The 18,390-nt window shown below is 47.9% G+C and overlaps 1 protein-coding gene across 50 annotated transcripts in view; it reads right to left on the reverse strand.

Annotated features, from left to right (window-relative positions):
• HHAT (hedgehog acyltransferase) overlaps positions 1–18,390 on the reverse strand; it is a 322,109-nt gene that overhangs the window by 31,604 nt on the left and 272,115 nt on the right. For 42 of the 50 annotated variants that reach the window (XR_014816614.1, XR_014816608.1, XR_014816611.1 and 39 more), the window contains one exon: positions 17,136–17,280. Coding sequence is in view for 40 of the 50 variants with exons in the window: in XM_084978138.1 (XP_084834264.1) it covers positions 17,136–17,280 (145 nt within the window). In the remaining 10 variants the exon portion in view is untranslated. Of the gene's footprint in view, positions 1–14,469; positions 17,281–18,390 lie in introns of those variants that run through there. The other 8 variants (XR_014816616.1, XR_014816617.1, XR_014816609.1 and 5 more) reach the window with 1 other exon arrangement.

Raw genomic sequence — 18,390 nt, forward strand, 5'->3', positions numbered from 1 at the left:
CGGTCCCACTCACCCCGTGTGTAAGCAAACACTTGGGGAAAAGAGAAATCAGGTTTATCAAGCATGTTTCCGTGTCACAAACCCGCGGCTTGGCCTCGTGGCCATCTTCCTAATGCTCTCCGGGCAGAATCCCCTGGCTCAATCCTCAGTTACCTGTTCTCTTCTCCCTCTAAAAGCCAGAGGTTACAGATAACTCCCTTAGGCACATACCCCTGGCCCCTGGAAGTCTAACAGCAAAGGCATACGATCACCTTTTAGAACAAAATACAGATTCCTCTTTTATTTTACTGACAGCAGGTGAATCTTCTGAGTGGTTTTTCTCCCCCAAGGTCACATGAAAATGCCACCAGAAAAATAAAGTCCTGAGACGTGCTGCTTAGAGACCTAACTAGGGCTAAAATTAGCAGCTGCCTCCTTCTCTGGGCAAGAGCTGGCAGCAGCTGGAGTGTGACAATACCCGGAGGAGAACGGGGGTGGGGGTGGGGGTGAGCAGAGAGGTGCTGTGGGCATGTCGCTCAGCTGGCACCCGGGGACAGAGGCTTTGCGCTCAGCCCTGCCCGCCCTGGCAGCCCCGATTCCGCAGCCTGAAGTAGGGTAGCGTACACTTCCAGACCAGCTATTTCTATCTGCTGTTTCCAGTATGATCAAGGTCATGGCTTAGAGAAGGACACACAAGGAAGAGATGAATATTCAGGCCGGTGGTGGTTGGAAGTTTGGATTTGTTTTCTTTTCCTTCTCTCTCTTTTTTTTAAATTGCCGCACCTGCAGCATATAGAAGTTCCCAGGCTGGGGGTCGAATTGAAGCTGCATCTGGGGCCTACACCACAGCCACAGCAACACCAGATCTGAGCCATATCTGTGACCTATGCCACAGCTTGCAGCAATACCAGAGCCTTAACCCACTGAGCGTGGCCAGGCAACGAACCCGCATCCTCACGGACACTTTGTCAGGTTCTTAACCCGCTGAGCCACAACGGGAACTCCTCGCTCCGTATTAACATCAGCTGATCAGCGCATCCCTGGGGGGTCACTAAGGGTAGCTTCTGCTCGCCCATCTTCACCAGCCATGACCACTGTTTAACCTGGCAGAGATCCCCGGGAAAGACAAGCATTCTCCCAAAACTAGAAGGTCAGCTTTCCCGGCTTCTGGGCCTCACTACTGGGCTTCTGGCCCAGAATGCCCTGCACTGGGTGACTACCTTTGCCATGCGACATGCTTGTGGCCAGGTGTGTGACGGCTCCCACCCTCATCTCACACCTTTACGATGCCTGTCCTGAGGGTCGCGCCCAGAGAAAAATCTAAGGTGTGAATCTTAACACTTGAAGCCTGTGTCTGACCTCCCGGCTCTGGACTCACGCTCTGAACGGCGTTTCTCATGCGGGGGAAGGGGTCACTGCCAGCCCCTCTGGGGACCCTGTCCCACCCCTCCCCCCACCTTCCCACTCCACACGACCCCCACGAACTTCCTGGGGGTTGCTGAAACAAAGTGCCCCAAACGGAATGAGCTAAAGCAATACAAGTTCATTGCCTCTCAGTTCTGGGGGCTAGTCTGAGGTCGAGGTGTTGGCAGGGCCACAGGCCCTCTGAAGCCTCTAGCAGAGGTTCCTCTCTTGCCCCTTGCAGTTTCAGGTGGCCCAGGGCTCCCAGCGCATGGGGCAGGGCCAGTCCAGTCTCTGTCCTCCTGTGGTCATCTGCTCCTTGTGAAGTCACCTCATCCTCCCTCTGTGCGTGTCTCTCTCTGTGCCCAAATTTCCCCTATTTATTTATTTATTTATTGTCTTTTTGCCATTTCTTGGGCCGCTCCTGCAGCATATGGAGGTTCCCAGGCTAGGGGTCAAATCGGAGCTGTAGCCACCGGCCTACGCCAGAGCCACAGCAACGCGGGATCCGAGCCGCATCTAGGACCTACACCACAGCTCAGGGCAACGCCGGATCGTTAACCCACTGAGCAAGGCCAGGGATTGAACCCCCAACCTCATGGCTCCTAGTCAGATTCGTTAACCACTGCGCCACGACGGGAACTCCAAATTTCCCTTTTTTATAAGGACCCCGGTCATACGGATTAGGGGTCCACCCTAATGGTCTCATTTTGACTTGAGTCCCTCTGCAAAGACCCTATTTCCAAATGAGGTCACACTTCGAGATCCTGGGGTGAGGACTCCAGGATATCTTTCTGGAGGCACAATTCAATCCGTAGCGCCTCCTCTGCCACGCTCTCCCCTCTCTGCAGGTTCTGTTTGCCAAGAATACTCCACAGCAGCAGGTGCTATGACTAGGGGACAGCTGGCAGGCTGCAAGGATCAGTCGCAGGGTCAGGGCAGTGAAAATGGTCCAGATGTGACCCAAATGGCTGTCAGTCTAACCCCGTGAACTGTCTTGTGTAGAGCCGAAGAGATGCTCTCAAAACAGAATTCTTTTTTTTTTTTCTATCTTGATTTCAAGACAATGAAAACTTTTTCCCATTCTCATTTACTGAATATTCACTGAAATAGTTGACTGTCTTAATTACACTCCAGAGAGCTGTCCACAGTGCCTGACAGAATTCCTGAGGCAAAAGAAAGTCCCCCAGATCCCACGTTGTGGTGTTTACCGCAAAGAAAAGAACCACAACCAGCCCAGGCTGCCGCCTCTGCAGCCGACATAATATACCACGATCGGCTCTTTCGACGGCCGTTCCTGAGATCATCTGTTTCTTTGGGGATTCGGAGGGCACGCTCAAACAAAACTGACCTCTCCTTCCACTGCTTTTTGGCCTGAGTAAGGGTGATTAGAAACAAGGCTTGAGAGCATACTAATGCAATGCCGAAAGAAGCCTAAACGAGGCACACCCAACACTCTGAGGGCTGGACTGTCAGGCGAGCCAGGGTCCTTCACCAACTGAGCAGGCTCAGGATCAAATTAACATTCTCGGACTTCCCATCATGGCACAGTGGAAATGAATCCGGCCAGTATCCATGAGGCTGTGGGTTCCATCCCTGGTCTCGCCTAGTGGGTTAAGGATCCCACATTGCTGTGGCTGTGACATAGGCCAGCAGCTCTAGCTCCGATTCCACCCCTAGCCTGGGAACTTCATGTGCCATGGGTGCCCCCTCCACCACCAAACCCCCGCCCCCCACCATTCTCCCTTCTTACGTGAGAGGTATGAGTTCTAAGACCTCAGGGGATGCCTGAACCTGCAGAGTACCAAATCCTATATGTACTGTATTTTCCTATTCATACATGCCTATGATAAAGTTTAATTTACAAAGTAAGCACAGTAAGAGATGAACAGTAACTAATAATAAAATAAGATAATTATAGCAATATACTGTACTAAGAGTTATGTGAGTGTGGGCTCTCTCTCAAAAGATCTTAATGTACAAATTTAAGGCTTTTTCCATCTTAATTAAGCACCTGCAATGCACTGTGGCCATAACTTTTGCAGTTTGAGCTACAAGAGCAAAACCCGCATGAAGTTCTCTTTCCTGTGTAATTACATGGATAGAAGATTCATTCTTACCATAGATCTTAGCACTTCAGTGTACAATTTTTTTCCTTTCAGTCAAGAACTTAAATCTTTTCACTGAAAGGAAGCACTTCATGGCTTCTTGTTGGCAGATCTATTCTTTTTTTTTTTTTTTGGTCTTTTTTAGGGCTGCACCCTTGGCATATGGAAGTTCCCAGGCTAGGGGTGGAATTGGAGCTGTAGCTGCTGGTCTACACCACAGCCACCACAATGCCAGATCCGAGCCGCATCTGCAACCTACACCAGAGCTCACGGCAATGCCGGATCCTTAACCCACTGAGTGAGGCCAGGGATCGAACCTGCGTCCTCATGGATACTAATTAGATTTGTTTCCACTGAGCCACGACGGGAACTCTTTGTTGGCAGATCTAAATTGCCAGCACCACTGCTCTTGTGATTTGGGGCCAGTATTCAGTAAAATAAGGGTCACTTTGACACAAGCACTGGGCTACCGTGACAGGTGTTCTAATCAAGACAGCTACTAACTGACTCGTGGGGGGATACACTGCACGAAGGGATGATTCTTGCCTCTGGCGGGATGAAGAGGATGGCACGGGATCTCATGATGCCACTCAGAAGAGTGCACCATTGACAACTTACGAGTTAGTTCTGAAATTTTCCACTTCGTATTTTCGGGTTGCCGATGACTGCAGGTGACTAGAACCAATGATGAGAGGGTTCTGCCATGGTTGCAGAGGGGCAGACCAGCTCGTGGCCACTCAGCTAGTGGCCACAGGCTGGCCCATCACTGCCAGAAACTGGAGGTCTGATCTCTGTCACCTCCCCTCAACCCCCCACCCATAACTCCCAGAAACAGAACAACTAACCAATGGGCACCCTAGGCGTTGTGTCTGATGGGGACACGCACGGATGGTCTGTGGTGAAACCTGGGATTACCTGTCGTGCTCTAGGCCTCAGAGAGCAGAGCGGACAGAGTAGTATGTGAAGCTGCTGGATTTGGGGTCAAAAGGTTTCTAACCCCTGCTGATTCCCCTGCTTCCCAGCTGTGGAACCCTGAGCGAGCTTCCTGGCCTCCGTGAGCCTCGGTGTTAGAGCAGCGCTGCGACGGTGTCTGCCTAAACACTCTCACGGGGGCTGCTGAGAGTGACCTGGAAATTACTTAACAAACAACAGTTAAAATAGGACCCAGTGGACGCTACTAAGGGGCATGACATTATATTTAGTCAGAGGACTCAGGGAAATCTAAATACCAGGGAGCCTAGGCATCTATACAAAGGAAAGGCACACTGGCTTAGCAGCTGGGGTTTGGGTCCCATACCTGATGCGGACTCCACGTTGCCAGGCTGGACCGCAGGGAAGCTTCAGTTAGATGGGCCTGAATGGCTTGATGTCCCAGATTCTAACTGTATGAATCCCTCCCTCACCTGTCTCTCTGTTTCTGTCTCTCCCCCTACCCACACCCTGTCTGTCTGTCTGTCCCTCTCGCTTGCACTCTCTCTCTCTCTCTCTCACACACACACACACACACACACACACACACACACACACACACACGAATCTTAGGGATTATTTCACAGAAAGATGCAGAGCTGGCTGACCTAAGCCCCCAGGCCTGCCCCTGACCTTCCCCAAGCACAGCAGCCAAAAGGTCCAAGTTACAGCACAAAGGGCAGAGAAAGTCTCTGTAGGGAGAATGAGGAGGGGGGCGGGGGGATGGACACAAGAAGAGGTCAAGGGGAGAGGAGGCAAACTGGGTCCAGATTCATGGGATCTTCTCAACGGCCATGCTCTTGTGTCCCCCTCTGAATAAGCAACTGAAGGAGACTGCAAAATAATGGTCAGTCACACCTCTTTCCTCCTACTTGTATCAACACCCTTTGTGATATGATTTTGCAGGTTTTTTTTTCTATTGGGAGATTATTCCCCCCACCCCCTGAATTGCGTTAGCTTTATCACATGCTTTGACCAAAAGGATGCAGCAAGGAAACATGCCAGTTCTGAGCCCAAGCCTTTTTGAAAAGCCTTGCATACTTTCTACCATTGCTCAGCCACAACGACTATCGTATGAACAAGCCTGGACGAGTCGGCCGAAGGATAAGAAATCAACATGGAGTAGACCAGACTCAGCCAATTCATCCCAGTTCAGGTCCCAGCAACATGAGAGCCCAGCTAAGGTCAGCAAATCCAACCCAACCACGGTTGACCCATTGATGGAAACATGTGGCCATCCTAGACCAGCAAAACTCCAGTGGACACACAATCGAGTTATGAAAATGCTTGTTCTTTTAAGTCATTAAGCTTGGGGGTGATTCGTTACGCGGCAGTGGCTAACTCATACATGCTAACTTTAAACACTGTCCAGTCCAAACAAACACTTCTTCCCCTCTGGGCTGGAACAAAGGTGGAGGTGGGACTCAAAGGACAGAGTGACCTTCTCTCCCCGATAGAGCAGTGGTCTTCAAACTGGGTTAGGCGACCACTAGGTGTACAGCATGACTTTCCAAGGTACAAACAACATGGAAAACTTTAGAAGAATTTATTTCTTGTTCCTAAAATTAAATCTCAGGTTAAGTTTCTCCCTCCTTCTCCTCTCCTAAGGTAGCCTTTTCTCACTTTACAAAAAAAAAAAGCAAGCCTCTCCCCCACCCTTCTTATCTCAGGATATTGCTCCAGGATGTAAAACCCTCAAGGGAATCATTACAACACTTTGAGAAACTTTCTCACAGTGTCTACGGAAGCTGAATATATTGCACACGCATTGATACAACCATCCCTTCCCAGGTGTAAACTCACCAAAAATGCATAGCCATCTTCACCACAGGTCATTATATATGACAACCCACAGGAGCTCACAGCTATTATGTTCATCAATAGTAGAATGGATAAAAAAATTGTGGCATGTCCACACAATGAAATACTTTACACTAATAAGCAGGAAAAATCTATAACCGTGCTCAAAAATCTCTCAATAGGATATTGAGCAAAAGAAGCCAGACACAAAAAATACACATTATGCAATTCTCTCTCATGTGTGTCTATATATAGTAAACAAACAAACTCCCCACAGAAAAAAAAGTGCAGCATTTTTTTTTCTTTTTTAGGGCTGCACCTGCAGCATTTGGAAGTTCCTGGGCTAGGGGTTGAATCAGAGCTGTAGCTGCCAGCCTACACCACAGCCACAGCATCACCAGAACTCAGCCAAACCTGTGACCTACAACACAGCCCATGGCAACACCAGATCCTTGACCCAATGAGCGAGGCCAGGGATCAAACCTGCATCCTCATAGATACTAGTTGGATTCTTAACCCTCTGAGTCATGATGGGAACTCCAAAAACTTCAAAATTTAGATGTCAGACTAGTTACTCCTCAGGGCAGGTAACAACTGGCAGGGGTCATGAGGAGACTCTAGATGCTGGTTATACATGTGTGTTTGCTTAGAGGAAATTCTTATGTGTACTTTTTTCTTTTTATGGCCACTCCCTCAGCATATCGAAGTTTCCAGGCTAGGTAGGGGTCAGACTGGAGCTACAGCTACCAGCCTACACCACAGCCACAGCAACTGACATGGGATCTGAGCCGTGTCTATGACCTACATCACAGCTCACAGCAACGCCGGATCCTTAACCCCCTGAGTGAGGCCAGGGACCAAACTCATGTCCTCATGGATCCTACTGGGGTTTGTTAACCACTAGGCCTTGAAGGGAATTCCTCTTATGTGTACTTTTCTAGTCTATGCTATATTTCAAGAAACAGCTTTACAACAAAGGAACAAAATAAAGGGACAATTAGATCATTCCTTTAATCAAATAATCCTAAATTCCTACTTCATCCATTTCAAGAGAAATTTTACTTTTTCTGTTCAGCAATTATCAAGCAGTACCATCTTTGAGTTGAGTTATGCACTTATAATAACTGTAGTGATAATTCAACCCAGGAGAAAAATGCTTACATGTCTAACCTTATGGTAATTGAAAGACAAATTAAAAAACACTGCTACAGAGATGTATGATCTCTGTAAAGATAAAGGAAATAACTTTTAATCAAGATAAGATCTGTGAGAGAAATGAAGCAGAAATACGAAATCAATGAAGAATACTATGAAAGAAGATCTTGCTTATTTACATTTTTAAAAGGAGGATGGTGGATATTAAATCACTAAGTTATTTATAGTTTATATTATTTAGAGGTGTCAGTTTTCATTGTTAAAGTCAATAGTCATCATACGGCAAAAATTAGGTCTTTTGTAATTATTTAAACTTGTAGAAGAAGTTAGATGCCTACTTTAAAACACATAACAGGAGGCATCATTTCTCAATGTCGCTTTATTAGGTTGCACATAAGCCAGAAAAAATATAATAATTCAGGATAAAAGCATCTCCCCAAACATCCTTCCTTTAAGAATCTGAAACAGTGGTATATCCCACCTACGTTATCTCATTAATGTGTATCAGTTAGGACGCTTTTGGTTACAAGTCACAGAAACCTCACTGAACTTGACTGACAGTAAGTGAAGGATCTGAGATTTTATTCTACTTGCAAAAGCAACACATTAGCCTGACACCATCTCATGGATGCGGGCATAAGACACGAGACCCTTGGGTCAGAGACGAAGGACTTTATCACTCACAGCAATAAGAGCAGCCAGAGCATCTGTGCCATTGTTCTGAGCCCCAGGGCCCACACTGCAATGCAGAGAGGGCTAGGTGACAGCCTGCACATGCAGTGGGTTATGTTATAGTAGAAAAACCCCAGACACGGTAATCTAAACATTTTACAATGGGCAGTAAGCCTGTCTGACCTCTGCCCCAGAGAGAGCGATTATCTTTATTATACTGGACAGTAATTCAATATTCTATACTTTGGAGGAAGACACTGTTTCCATCTTCCAAAGATGTCTGTTATACAGATATTCTTACTAAATAGCCTGGAACAAAGGCAATCAGTGAATCTGCTCAAAAGTCAGGCAGAAACGTAAGAGAGTCCTAAAGAACTGTCTCCCGACATGAACTGAATGGGGGAAGAAAAGCTCTTGTAATTGATAAGTGCATATACATGTTGGCTTTAAGGGAGTTCCCATTGTGCCTCAGTGGGTTAAGAACCTGACACAGTGTCCATGAGGATGTAGGTTTGAGCCCTGGCCAGTGGGTTAAGGATCTGGCTTGCCACAAACTGGCAAAGGTTGCAGATGCAGCTCAGATCCAGCGTTGCTGTGGCTGTGGCATAGGCTGGCAGCTCTGATTCAACCCCTAGTCCAGGAAAAAGAGAAACTCCTGGGTCTATGGCATTCCTTCTGGGTGCAGTGGGTTAAGAATCTAGTGCAGTGGCATGGGTCACTGGGGAGGTGTGGGTTTGATCCCCCTGTCTGGTGCAGTGGGTTAAAAAAAGGATCCAGGGTTGCCATCGCTAAGAACTTCCATACGTCATGGGTGCAGCCATTTAAAAAATGGAGGGGGGTGGATCTTAAGGCTTAAGAATATTTTGCAATGGGTTGTCTCAAAATATTATCATCTCCAAAGTACAGTTTGCAACATACAACTCTGCTTTCCTCCGAGCAGGCGTCTGTCTGTACTTGGCTTCCCACTGGTGACAGCAGGAGGGCTGCCGGGGGCTCCAGCCCAATATTCCAACACCTATGCAGCCGAGGAAAGAGAGCTTTTCCTTCCTGATAGTTCCAAGAAAACCTCTGGAATTGCAGCATGTGGGGAGACAGGCCATGCTGACCGCCAAGTCCTGTTCACTTGCAGATCCCTCTATCTCAGAATGACACAGACTGAGAGTGAGGTGACACAGGTTTGGGCCCAGAGAACACGGAACAAAAACTGAACAAGCCCAACTGCAGCTTTTCCCTACATCACTCTCTAAATATCCTCAAGACCGCAAATCTCACAGGTGCACGTCTGGAAGTTAGGCATTGTTTCTTCTTAGGCAGATTCTCATGTCACTAAGACTCACATCGTATCCAAATTGCATTTTACAATCAAATTTCTTGAGGAAGAAGCTACTGCAGCGGTGCCACTGAAGGGTGTTCTGCCACCTGATGTGCTGTGGAAGGCTAAATGATGGCTCCTCCTAGGAGGGCCACCTCCTACTGCCTGGAACTCATGCAAACCCGCCTACCTGGCGGAAGGAACTTTGCAGCTGTGATCCAGTTAAGGCTCTTGAGGTGGGAGAGTACCTTGGATTATCCAGGTGAGCTCAGTAACAACAAGGTCCTTATAGGAGAGATGCGAGAGGAGTCAGACAGCAGGTGAGGTGACGACAGGCATAGAGAGAAAGGGCAGAAAGGAGATTTGAACATGCTACACCGCTGGCTTTGAAGAGGAACAAGGCAGAGCTGTGAGAGATGCAGCTGGTCTCTGGAAGCTGGAAAAACCATGGCAACAAATCCTCCCTAGAGCTTCCAGAAGGAACCAGTCTTGCCAACACCTTGACTTTCCTTTCCAACAAAACGGATTTCAGACTTCTGGCTTCCAGGACATTAAGAGATTAAAAACAAACAAAAAAAAGTATGCTCTTTTAAGCCATCAAGTTCATAAATTTGTTACAGCAGCCACAGGAAATGAACACACGACTACATGTGGCAGCATAAAGCCAGCAGTTGGTGCCCGGTACTCTGGTAAACAAACAAACTCAATGACAGGTTCTATGGTACAAAAGAAGTTGCTCCCAAAGCTGAGACACCTGACAGTGATGGCTCTTTGGTTACAAAAAGGTTATGGAACTCCAAACTAAATATTAATTTTTTTAAGCACTTAAAAATGTCCAGTAAGGACTGGAGGAGACGGTCTGGTGAACAGGGACTCTAGCGCACATGATAACCATTTGAGACGGCCAGGGCGCTCCCTGGGCTCCTCAGCCGGCATGGCTGGTGCTGAGTCACTTCTGTACCATTGGTAGTATAATAATAACCATGACAAGCAGTCAAATAAATTCATGATATAAAATCCAGGATGGGTGCTCACTGCAGAAACCACAAACGCACGGCCACCCCAAAGGATTCCCTGGTTTGGGTCTTAGGGCCCTGATTTAGGAATCCTGCTACAGATACCCTCTTCTATACTGAAGACTTACCAGGTCCAGTTAGCGTACAAAGGGAACTTATTTTTAATCTTTTATTTTTTAAATTTTATTGGAGTACAGTGAACTTACAATGTGTTAATTTCAGACGTACAGCAAAGTTAATCAGTTGAACATATACACATATCCATTCTTTTTCAGATTCTTTTCCCACATAGGTTATTATAGAATATTGAGTAGATTTCCCTGTGTTATACAGTGAGTCCTTGTCAGTTATCCATTTTATATATAATATTGTGTATATGTTAATTGCAAATTCCTAATTTATCCCCCCCATGTTTCCCCTTTGGCAACCATAAGTTTGATTTCAAAATCTGTGTCTGTAAATTTTAAAAATTATTTTGGTTTGATTTTAATTTCTACTTCCATATTTGCAGTAGCTTTTTTCCAGTTTTATTGAGATATAATTGATATATAATACTGCATTAGTTTAATATTTGATTGTAACATGCTTTTGAATATCATACTGCATACATATGATTGGGGGCCAATCAGAGGTAGAGACTTCAAATCAGTAAAAATCAAAATTATTTTCTTTTTATTTGATGAACTGGGTCTGAGCTATATTAGTCTTTAATGGATATTCTATTTAAAGACACTTTATATAGCATATAAAGAAGATGTGATACACACACACACACACACACACACACACACAATGGAATATTAGTCAGCCATAAAAAGGAATAAAATAATGCCATTTGCAGCAACACGGATGGGACATATACATTATTATACTAAGTGAAGTTAGTGAAAAACAAACATCATATGATATCACTTATATGTGGAATCTAAAAAAAGATACAAATGAACTTATTGCAGAACAGAAACAGACTCATAGACTTTGTAAACAAACTTATGGTTACCAAGGGAGACAGGTGGGGTCGGGGGAGGGGTGAACTGGGGATTTGAGATTGGCACATGCACACTGTGGTATGCTGAATGCCTGGCCAATGGGGACCTGCTGTACAGCACAGAGAACTCTACCCAATCAATATTTTGTGATAACTGATATGGGAAGAGAATCTGAAAGAGAACGGATGTATGTACACGTGTAACTGAATCACTTTGTTGTACAGCAGAAATCATCACAACTTGTAAATCAACTATACTTCAAGAAAAATGTTTTAAATGGGAAAAAATAAAATAAAGCTACTTTAAAACGTTCCCTATTCCATAAAACTCTTTTCCAGTGAATTCGCAAAACCTCCTGGTTAACAGGAGAGTTTCGCACCACCTCACAGAGAGCAGGATTTAAATACATGCGGATTCAAACTCCTTTCTAGATATTTTCAAAGTTCTCTCAGCTCTAACACGACCCTGGCACAGTGCTGGACAGGAACTCCCACTCCCTCTTTCTCTCTAGTCCTATGCCTGGTGACTTAGCCTGAACTACTTTTAGGAAAACTGATGCCCACGGTATCCGGGTGACCATGTGGCATAGACTAAAGAAGAAAGTAAGGCATCTTAAAATTCAGACTCCAAGAACAGTCAAAAATGGGCCAACGTGCAACCACAGATAAATCGCTTAACCTGTATCTATGTATCAGCTTTACCGCCAATACAAGAGCAGAAGCTCCTGCTCCTCAAATTCTTCTAGAACTTGCCAAGGCTCACAGGGGCAGAAGCAGAATCGATCAGAGCAATGAAAATTCCACTGAAAGGTAAGGGCTAGTGAAGAGCGGGAGCAAAGTCATCACAAAGGCGGCCCCGGAGACGCTGACACCTGCCTTCTGTCTTCTTTCATCAAAAAGGGAATTTCAGTCCCAAGAATTTAACTGGATGTGAGGAGAATGAGTTTCTATTTAACTACAGCCTTCCAGAATTTCCAGCACAATACCCCGACTCCGCTTTAAACAAAATGCCTGTCCAGAGCCATTTGAGTCAGGAGATAAATAAACTACCTGGAAAAGCTAGTGATGGGCGAGAAAACACTCTTTCTCCTTTCTCAGCTAGAAACAGCAAAGCAGGTGCGGGGAGGGTAAAGGTTCTGACCCGCATAAGAAAATCACGAGTTCCTCTGTCACTGCAGCCTGGAGGGAAACCAACCAAATCCTCATCTTGGCACAGGGCCGCTCAGGAGCTCAGTGCTGAGATGGAGCTTGCCACCCTAAATCAGGCAATGGGGGGGGGGGGAACGTGTGTGTGTTTTCCGTGTGTGACATGAAGAGTCGGGCAGGAAAGTGGCTGATGGAGGTCAGGTCTCTACCAAGCTTCAACCACTGCAAAACCACAGATGTTGGAGTTTCCACTGTGGCTCAGTGGTTTAAGAACCAAACCTAGCATCCATAAGGATGCAGGTTCGATCCCAGGCTTTGCTCAGAGGGTTAAGGATCTGGCGTCGCTGTGGGCTGTGGTGTAGATTACAGATGTGGCTCGGACCTGGCTGCTGTGCTCTGATGCGACCCCTAGCCCAGAAATTTCCATGTGCCTCGGGTGCAGCCATAAAATGAAAAACAAGAAACCCAAGATGTAGGATATGGGGTTTTATCACTTAGGAAAGGATTAGGTTGGTTGGTTGGTTGGTTTGCTTTTACAAAGCCCATGCCTTCTGCTGACAGAATTAGATGGTATTTTAGAAAGAATACTACCCTGCACCCAAACAACACTACAAAGCTCTCAGCCTCCTCAAGGTCAGATGTATTTCAAGGCATATGCATCCCCAGCGACTGCCTTTTCTCCCCACTGCCCCAGGCCTACTGCGCGCTGCAAGGATGCTTAAGACACAGCTGGTTTATGGTCTCACAGATTTGGAATTATAACGCACTGATATTCGGGAGCTACAGAGCAGTCATCAACTGCTTGCTCAAGAAATTAACTTACAATTCAATGTCAAGGATGTAAGGCAGACACGAGAAAGCGCCTTTCATCAGCAAATGCTCTTCAGAGTCACAGGCTTAGGTAAGAAGCAACCTGTGTTGGTTTCCGCAAAAAGCATGACACAGCAGGATCCCTCCCTGAGGGGGACCAAAACCCCAGCCACATCCTTCTCAGATCCCTAGACCCAGCAAAGTTCCTTTACATAGATATGTATATACTTAAACATTCACATTCCTCAAGCTTCTTGAAGTAAATTTCAATCGTAAAAGTAAGTTTGGGGGATTTTCTTTCAAGGCAAAAATGTGGATTCTTTATTTTCCCCGGAATTAAAGGAACATGACTTCTCCGGTCTCTGCAGCAGAGCTCACACTCGATAACCCCGGGTTGTGTGCGGTGCACAGCAGGAAGAGAAGGGTCTGGTTTTACAACCTCACATCACCAACCTTGTAGAGACCAGGACAGAGGTTTTTGCCTAACTTCTAAGGCAAGCTTTGCAGCTTGAAGCAAACAAACCCGTGTGTAAACGCAGTGAACGGGAGACAGGGAGATACTGATCTTACGGCGGCTCCTCCAAGCTAATACTGAGCTACTTCTAGAGACGTCTGTGATACTGGGAAAAGGTTCCTGAGAATCCACGCGGCTGTCCTCTAAGATGTGTGCGTCCCCATCCCGGTCACTGTGGGCCACCGCTGAGCTCCTCCATAATTCCCACCCTCAAGACACCTGTCTGTCCCCATCCTGCTCTCACAGGACTCGCTGAGCTGCTGAGATCTGTAGAAAGGACTGGATGCCACCCGCTCCTCTCTGTCACCGCCAGGCCCAGTGGGGCAAGGGGACGTCCCCCAGGGCAGGGTTACCTTCCCACGAAACCTGGAAATCCAGCGACTGAGCGTTACTGTTCTCTGTCACCCAGAGACAGCCCTCCTCCCTCACGAGCTGGCATTGTCCTCTGGGTGCAGAGATGCGTCTTGGAACAACAGGTCCTGATCATCTGAAAACTTTGGGGCCAGATGAGTTTCAGAATTCAGATTTTTTTTTTTTTTTTAGAAAGTTAACATGACACCTCCAGCAGAGTGAGCAACATCCTATAAACTCATTAATACTTTTTGATACCAAAACATGCATAGTCATATAATCTCCTATTGGGTCCAACAAAACAGTTATGAAGAGAAATCCAGAGTTCTCAAGGGTGGGGGACTTGGCACCATCTGGTTCACTTTCCTCCGAGAGATACTGAAATTCAATCACTTGGGGACAAGCGGCCCAAAGAAGGGGTAACCACGAAAACCCCACGGGACCCTCCCTGAGTCAGGGGCCCAGGGGACAGACCAGCTGAGGATGGACCGGACGGATGTGAAGAATCTCTGACCTAGAGGATGCCTTCTAAGCCGAGCCACCCTGGCCCTGTCGGCACCCCGGCCCCTGGCTCCAGGGAGGACACAACACGATCCAATCGCAGACCACAGCAGGACCCACAGGGCAGAAGCTGACCGGGTGTTTCAGAGCCCTGACACCCGCTCCCCCCATGCCTGGCGCCAGGTGCAGCGGGTGCAGGGCAAACCACGCTTTGATCTTCATGCCTCTGAGGAGCAGAAAGCACGTCTTGTAGCTGCTACCTTTTCTCCGCCCCTTTAAAAGCCAGTGCGCCCAGGGTCTACCTCCCAGCCATTCTCTCCCCACTCTGCACGTGCTCCTTGGCTAACTGTACCCACTCCCACAGCCTCACGACCCCCCTTAAGCCCTGTCTCCCATATGGCGATCATTTGGTCCCACCCTCCTCCCCAGTGCCAGCTCACACTTGAACCGCCCCTTGGGCACCTCCGGCTGGTCGCCTCAGTGTCCCCTCCTGCGGAGCCATAGCCTCCTGTACCTGTGTGCTTCCCCACGTTGCCCTGCAGCCCACGGAGATGGGGGTCACATGACCAGCTCTGGCCAATGGAATAGGAGCAGGAAATGCCAAGCGTCACCTCTGGCTGGGCTAGCTAGTACTTGGTGTACCACCCCCGCGTTCTCTTCCACTCCACAATGCCAGGACAGGAAGGTGAAGCGTCAAAACAGAAATGGTCAAAGTCCTGAAGTTACTGCTTAGAAAAAGCCACTGGACCTTCCTTGAATCGTGAGAGGAATGAACTTCCATGGGGAAAAACTATGAAGAGTTTGGGATGCCCTGGCACAGAAACAGGTATTAATCAGCCCCATGCACCTGCGCCTTCACCTGGCGACTTCCTGCTTATTGCTCAAAACCCCAATTCAAATGTCCCCTCCTCGGTGAAGCCCAGCTTCCACAGGAAGGTCACCCCCCATCCTGTGACCTCAGCAATTCCTTAGGCATTTGGCACAGTGATTATCTAATCTAGCGACACACCTGTTTGCATCTTTGGCTCCCATCTCTGTATGTGACATTTTTCACCCTTGTATCCTCAGGGCCTTGCAAGCAGCAAACACCGGGTACGTTTATTTATCAAAGCAAAGATCAGAGGCTTCTTGCTCGAGTGACGAGCAAGCCCCAAGTCAGCATTTCAAGAGTCACTGTGTTCCTAGCACTGTGCCAGGCACAGCAGGACGAGGCAAGAAAGGTACACAACTTTGTCACCCACTTCAAGGAGAGTTTTTTTAATCTTTAAATTCTTAGTGGCCCCGTTATCTCCCATCTTTATTAAAGGACAGATGCCGCTTCAAAAGGATGTGATCTTTTCAGAAACTATCAGCTGAAACATCTCTCAGAAAGCAAAATCAAAGGGGTGACAAGATGACAAGATGACGGCAGAACGGGGCTCTGTCCTGGTCTCTTTGAGCCTGGCACACCCAAGCCTGCCACAGTTCAGATTCATGACCTGCCATCCTGGGACCATGCAGCTGTGTCACGGCTATTTCTGGTGTGAAAAGAGCTGCTTTGGAAGCAGTGCTGGCTCGTCGGGGACACAGATGTGGAGATAACAGCCTAGCCACGCCGAGTCATGTCATTACCGCTTGGCACAACGTCCCAAAACAAAAGCACAGAAGCATGTCGCTGGTCAGGGAACCAGAGCAGGGGACCTTGGCTCTGAACACACAGTGGGTGGGTGGAGTAACATGCTCTGTGAGTCGTTTCCGTTCTCCCAATACTCCTAAGAATGGGTTGTACACTTAGTTCTGGCCCAAAAAGGAAACGGTGGCCAGTGACTAAGGCCATGCTTTCAACAATATTTCTCACCAACTAGCATTTTACCTGCTGCAGGTGTGACTGCACCGTGGACAAGGAGACATGCGTGACAGCAAACATACATGACTTTCTTATACATAAGGTTGGCTGCTGGGGCCGGCACACCAGTGGTCAGACAAAAACATCGACAACAAAGAGGTGTGGCAAACCAGCTGTGGTGGCCACCACAGCAGGGGAGCAGAGTGGGGCTTCTAGGACATTCTCCCAGGGGGACCCTCAGATAGTAGATGGAACGAGGTTAGACACGGCTATGTCGTGATGCTGATCTACAGCAGGGAAGTAGGGACGATTAGAAAAAACCAAAAAAATTGGAGCTGTAACTCAGGAGGAGGGAACGATAGAGTTTGGAAGAGTCAGGATGGCACATTGTGCTGGTAGGTGTCATAGAGCGTAGATCAGAGGTCCCTCAAAGCAGAGGACACTTAAAACCACAGTGAAACACAGGAATTTGGAGTATTTATAGGTCCCACAGCATGCAGAGACCAATGCCTGCCTCCCCCAGGTCCCTACAGCATACCCACTACATCTGTGAAAAAAACAAGAAACTGCCTGAAAACGGCAACTTACCTTGAATGAAGATCCTATTCCAGTAGATTCTCCCAACTTGATTGCCCCCGAGAAACACCAGGTTGGACAGGATCAGCATGGACGTGGAACAAGATGCAAGGGCGGCGTGGAAGCGGCGGCGAGCTTGCGGGGAGAGGACCTGAGCCTGGGGGGACAAGGCCAGGAGGCACCTCGTCATGAGCGTGGCAAAAACAGGGCTGATTCACCACGAAGCCCTTCTCTCCTACCAGCTCGGAGCACCTCCCCCCAGAGCCCGAGGCAGGTTGTGATTTCAAGAGCTCTCCAAAGTTCTCTTCCGACAAGATGCTCATTCTGGTCCCAGCCAAGAAGCGACGCCCTCCCAAGTTGCTACCGCCAAAGTGGGCTGCCCTCCGACACGTGCAACACGAGCCCTGAACCTCCTTAGGGTTTAGCTGAAACAGCTCCACACGTTTCCTGCACGGAAACCTACAGGTACAGGAACTGTTTAAACTGTTCTCCATGCCAACAAGCACCCTGCAATGAAGTCAAGTTCAGCGCCATCTTCTGGGCGAGTTAACTTGACCCTGGGAAGCCACTCTGTAAACCTGACCCACCAGGAGGAGGAACGCCATTAGGAGGGTGTGGGAGAATCGGTGGAGGCCCACACGGTTCCCCAAGTCAGAGCTCAGGGCATGCGCCACACTGACCGATCCTGTCGTGGCATCAGCGAATGAAGCTGATCCCAGCACCTGAAATATGCAGGCACTGCAGAGATGCTTTCCAGCCATGATGACAAAGAATTCTGCTCACCCATCCAAGGCACTTTTTCCTCCCCTTTCCATATTTTCTCATGGATTTCATAAGGTAAACGGAGCCTCAGCACCGGTCGTTCTGGTGCTCCGCTGAGCGAGCACAGTGCTGTGTGTGGTGTGTGAACCTCGCCAGCCCGCTCCCGGGGACTGTCCTTTGGGACTGTGGTGCAGTAGAACCAGGTACAGTGCAACAGCCAGACACATAGGGCCCTGGGCTTCTAACAAATACCTTGACCTAATCCAAAGACACAGAAAAGAGAGGGGCCAGAGGGTCTCGAGCTCATTTCTCAACACCTTCCTGAAGCCCCCGCATCTCTGGGGTCAGCGGCATCTTGACTCCAGCTGTGCCCCCACTATGAACAGAATTCTGAATCACCTGAATTCAATGAGCAGAGAGGAGAAATCTCAAGGGAGAGGCTCCAGCAGGAGGCTTTCTTGTTTCTGGAGACCCTACTGCGCATCATCTGGGGTTACTCCGGAAG

This window comes from Sus scrofa, chromosome 9 (assembly GCF_054392235.1).
Source record: "Sus scrofa isolate SSC_HxYL_T2T_F1_AM1 chromosome 9, Sscrofa_HxYL_maternal_Yorkshire_Landrace_v2.0, whole genome shotgun sequence".
NCBI lineage: Eukaryota > Metazoa > Chordata > Mammalia > Artiodactyla > Suidae > Sus > Sus scrofa.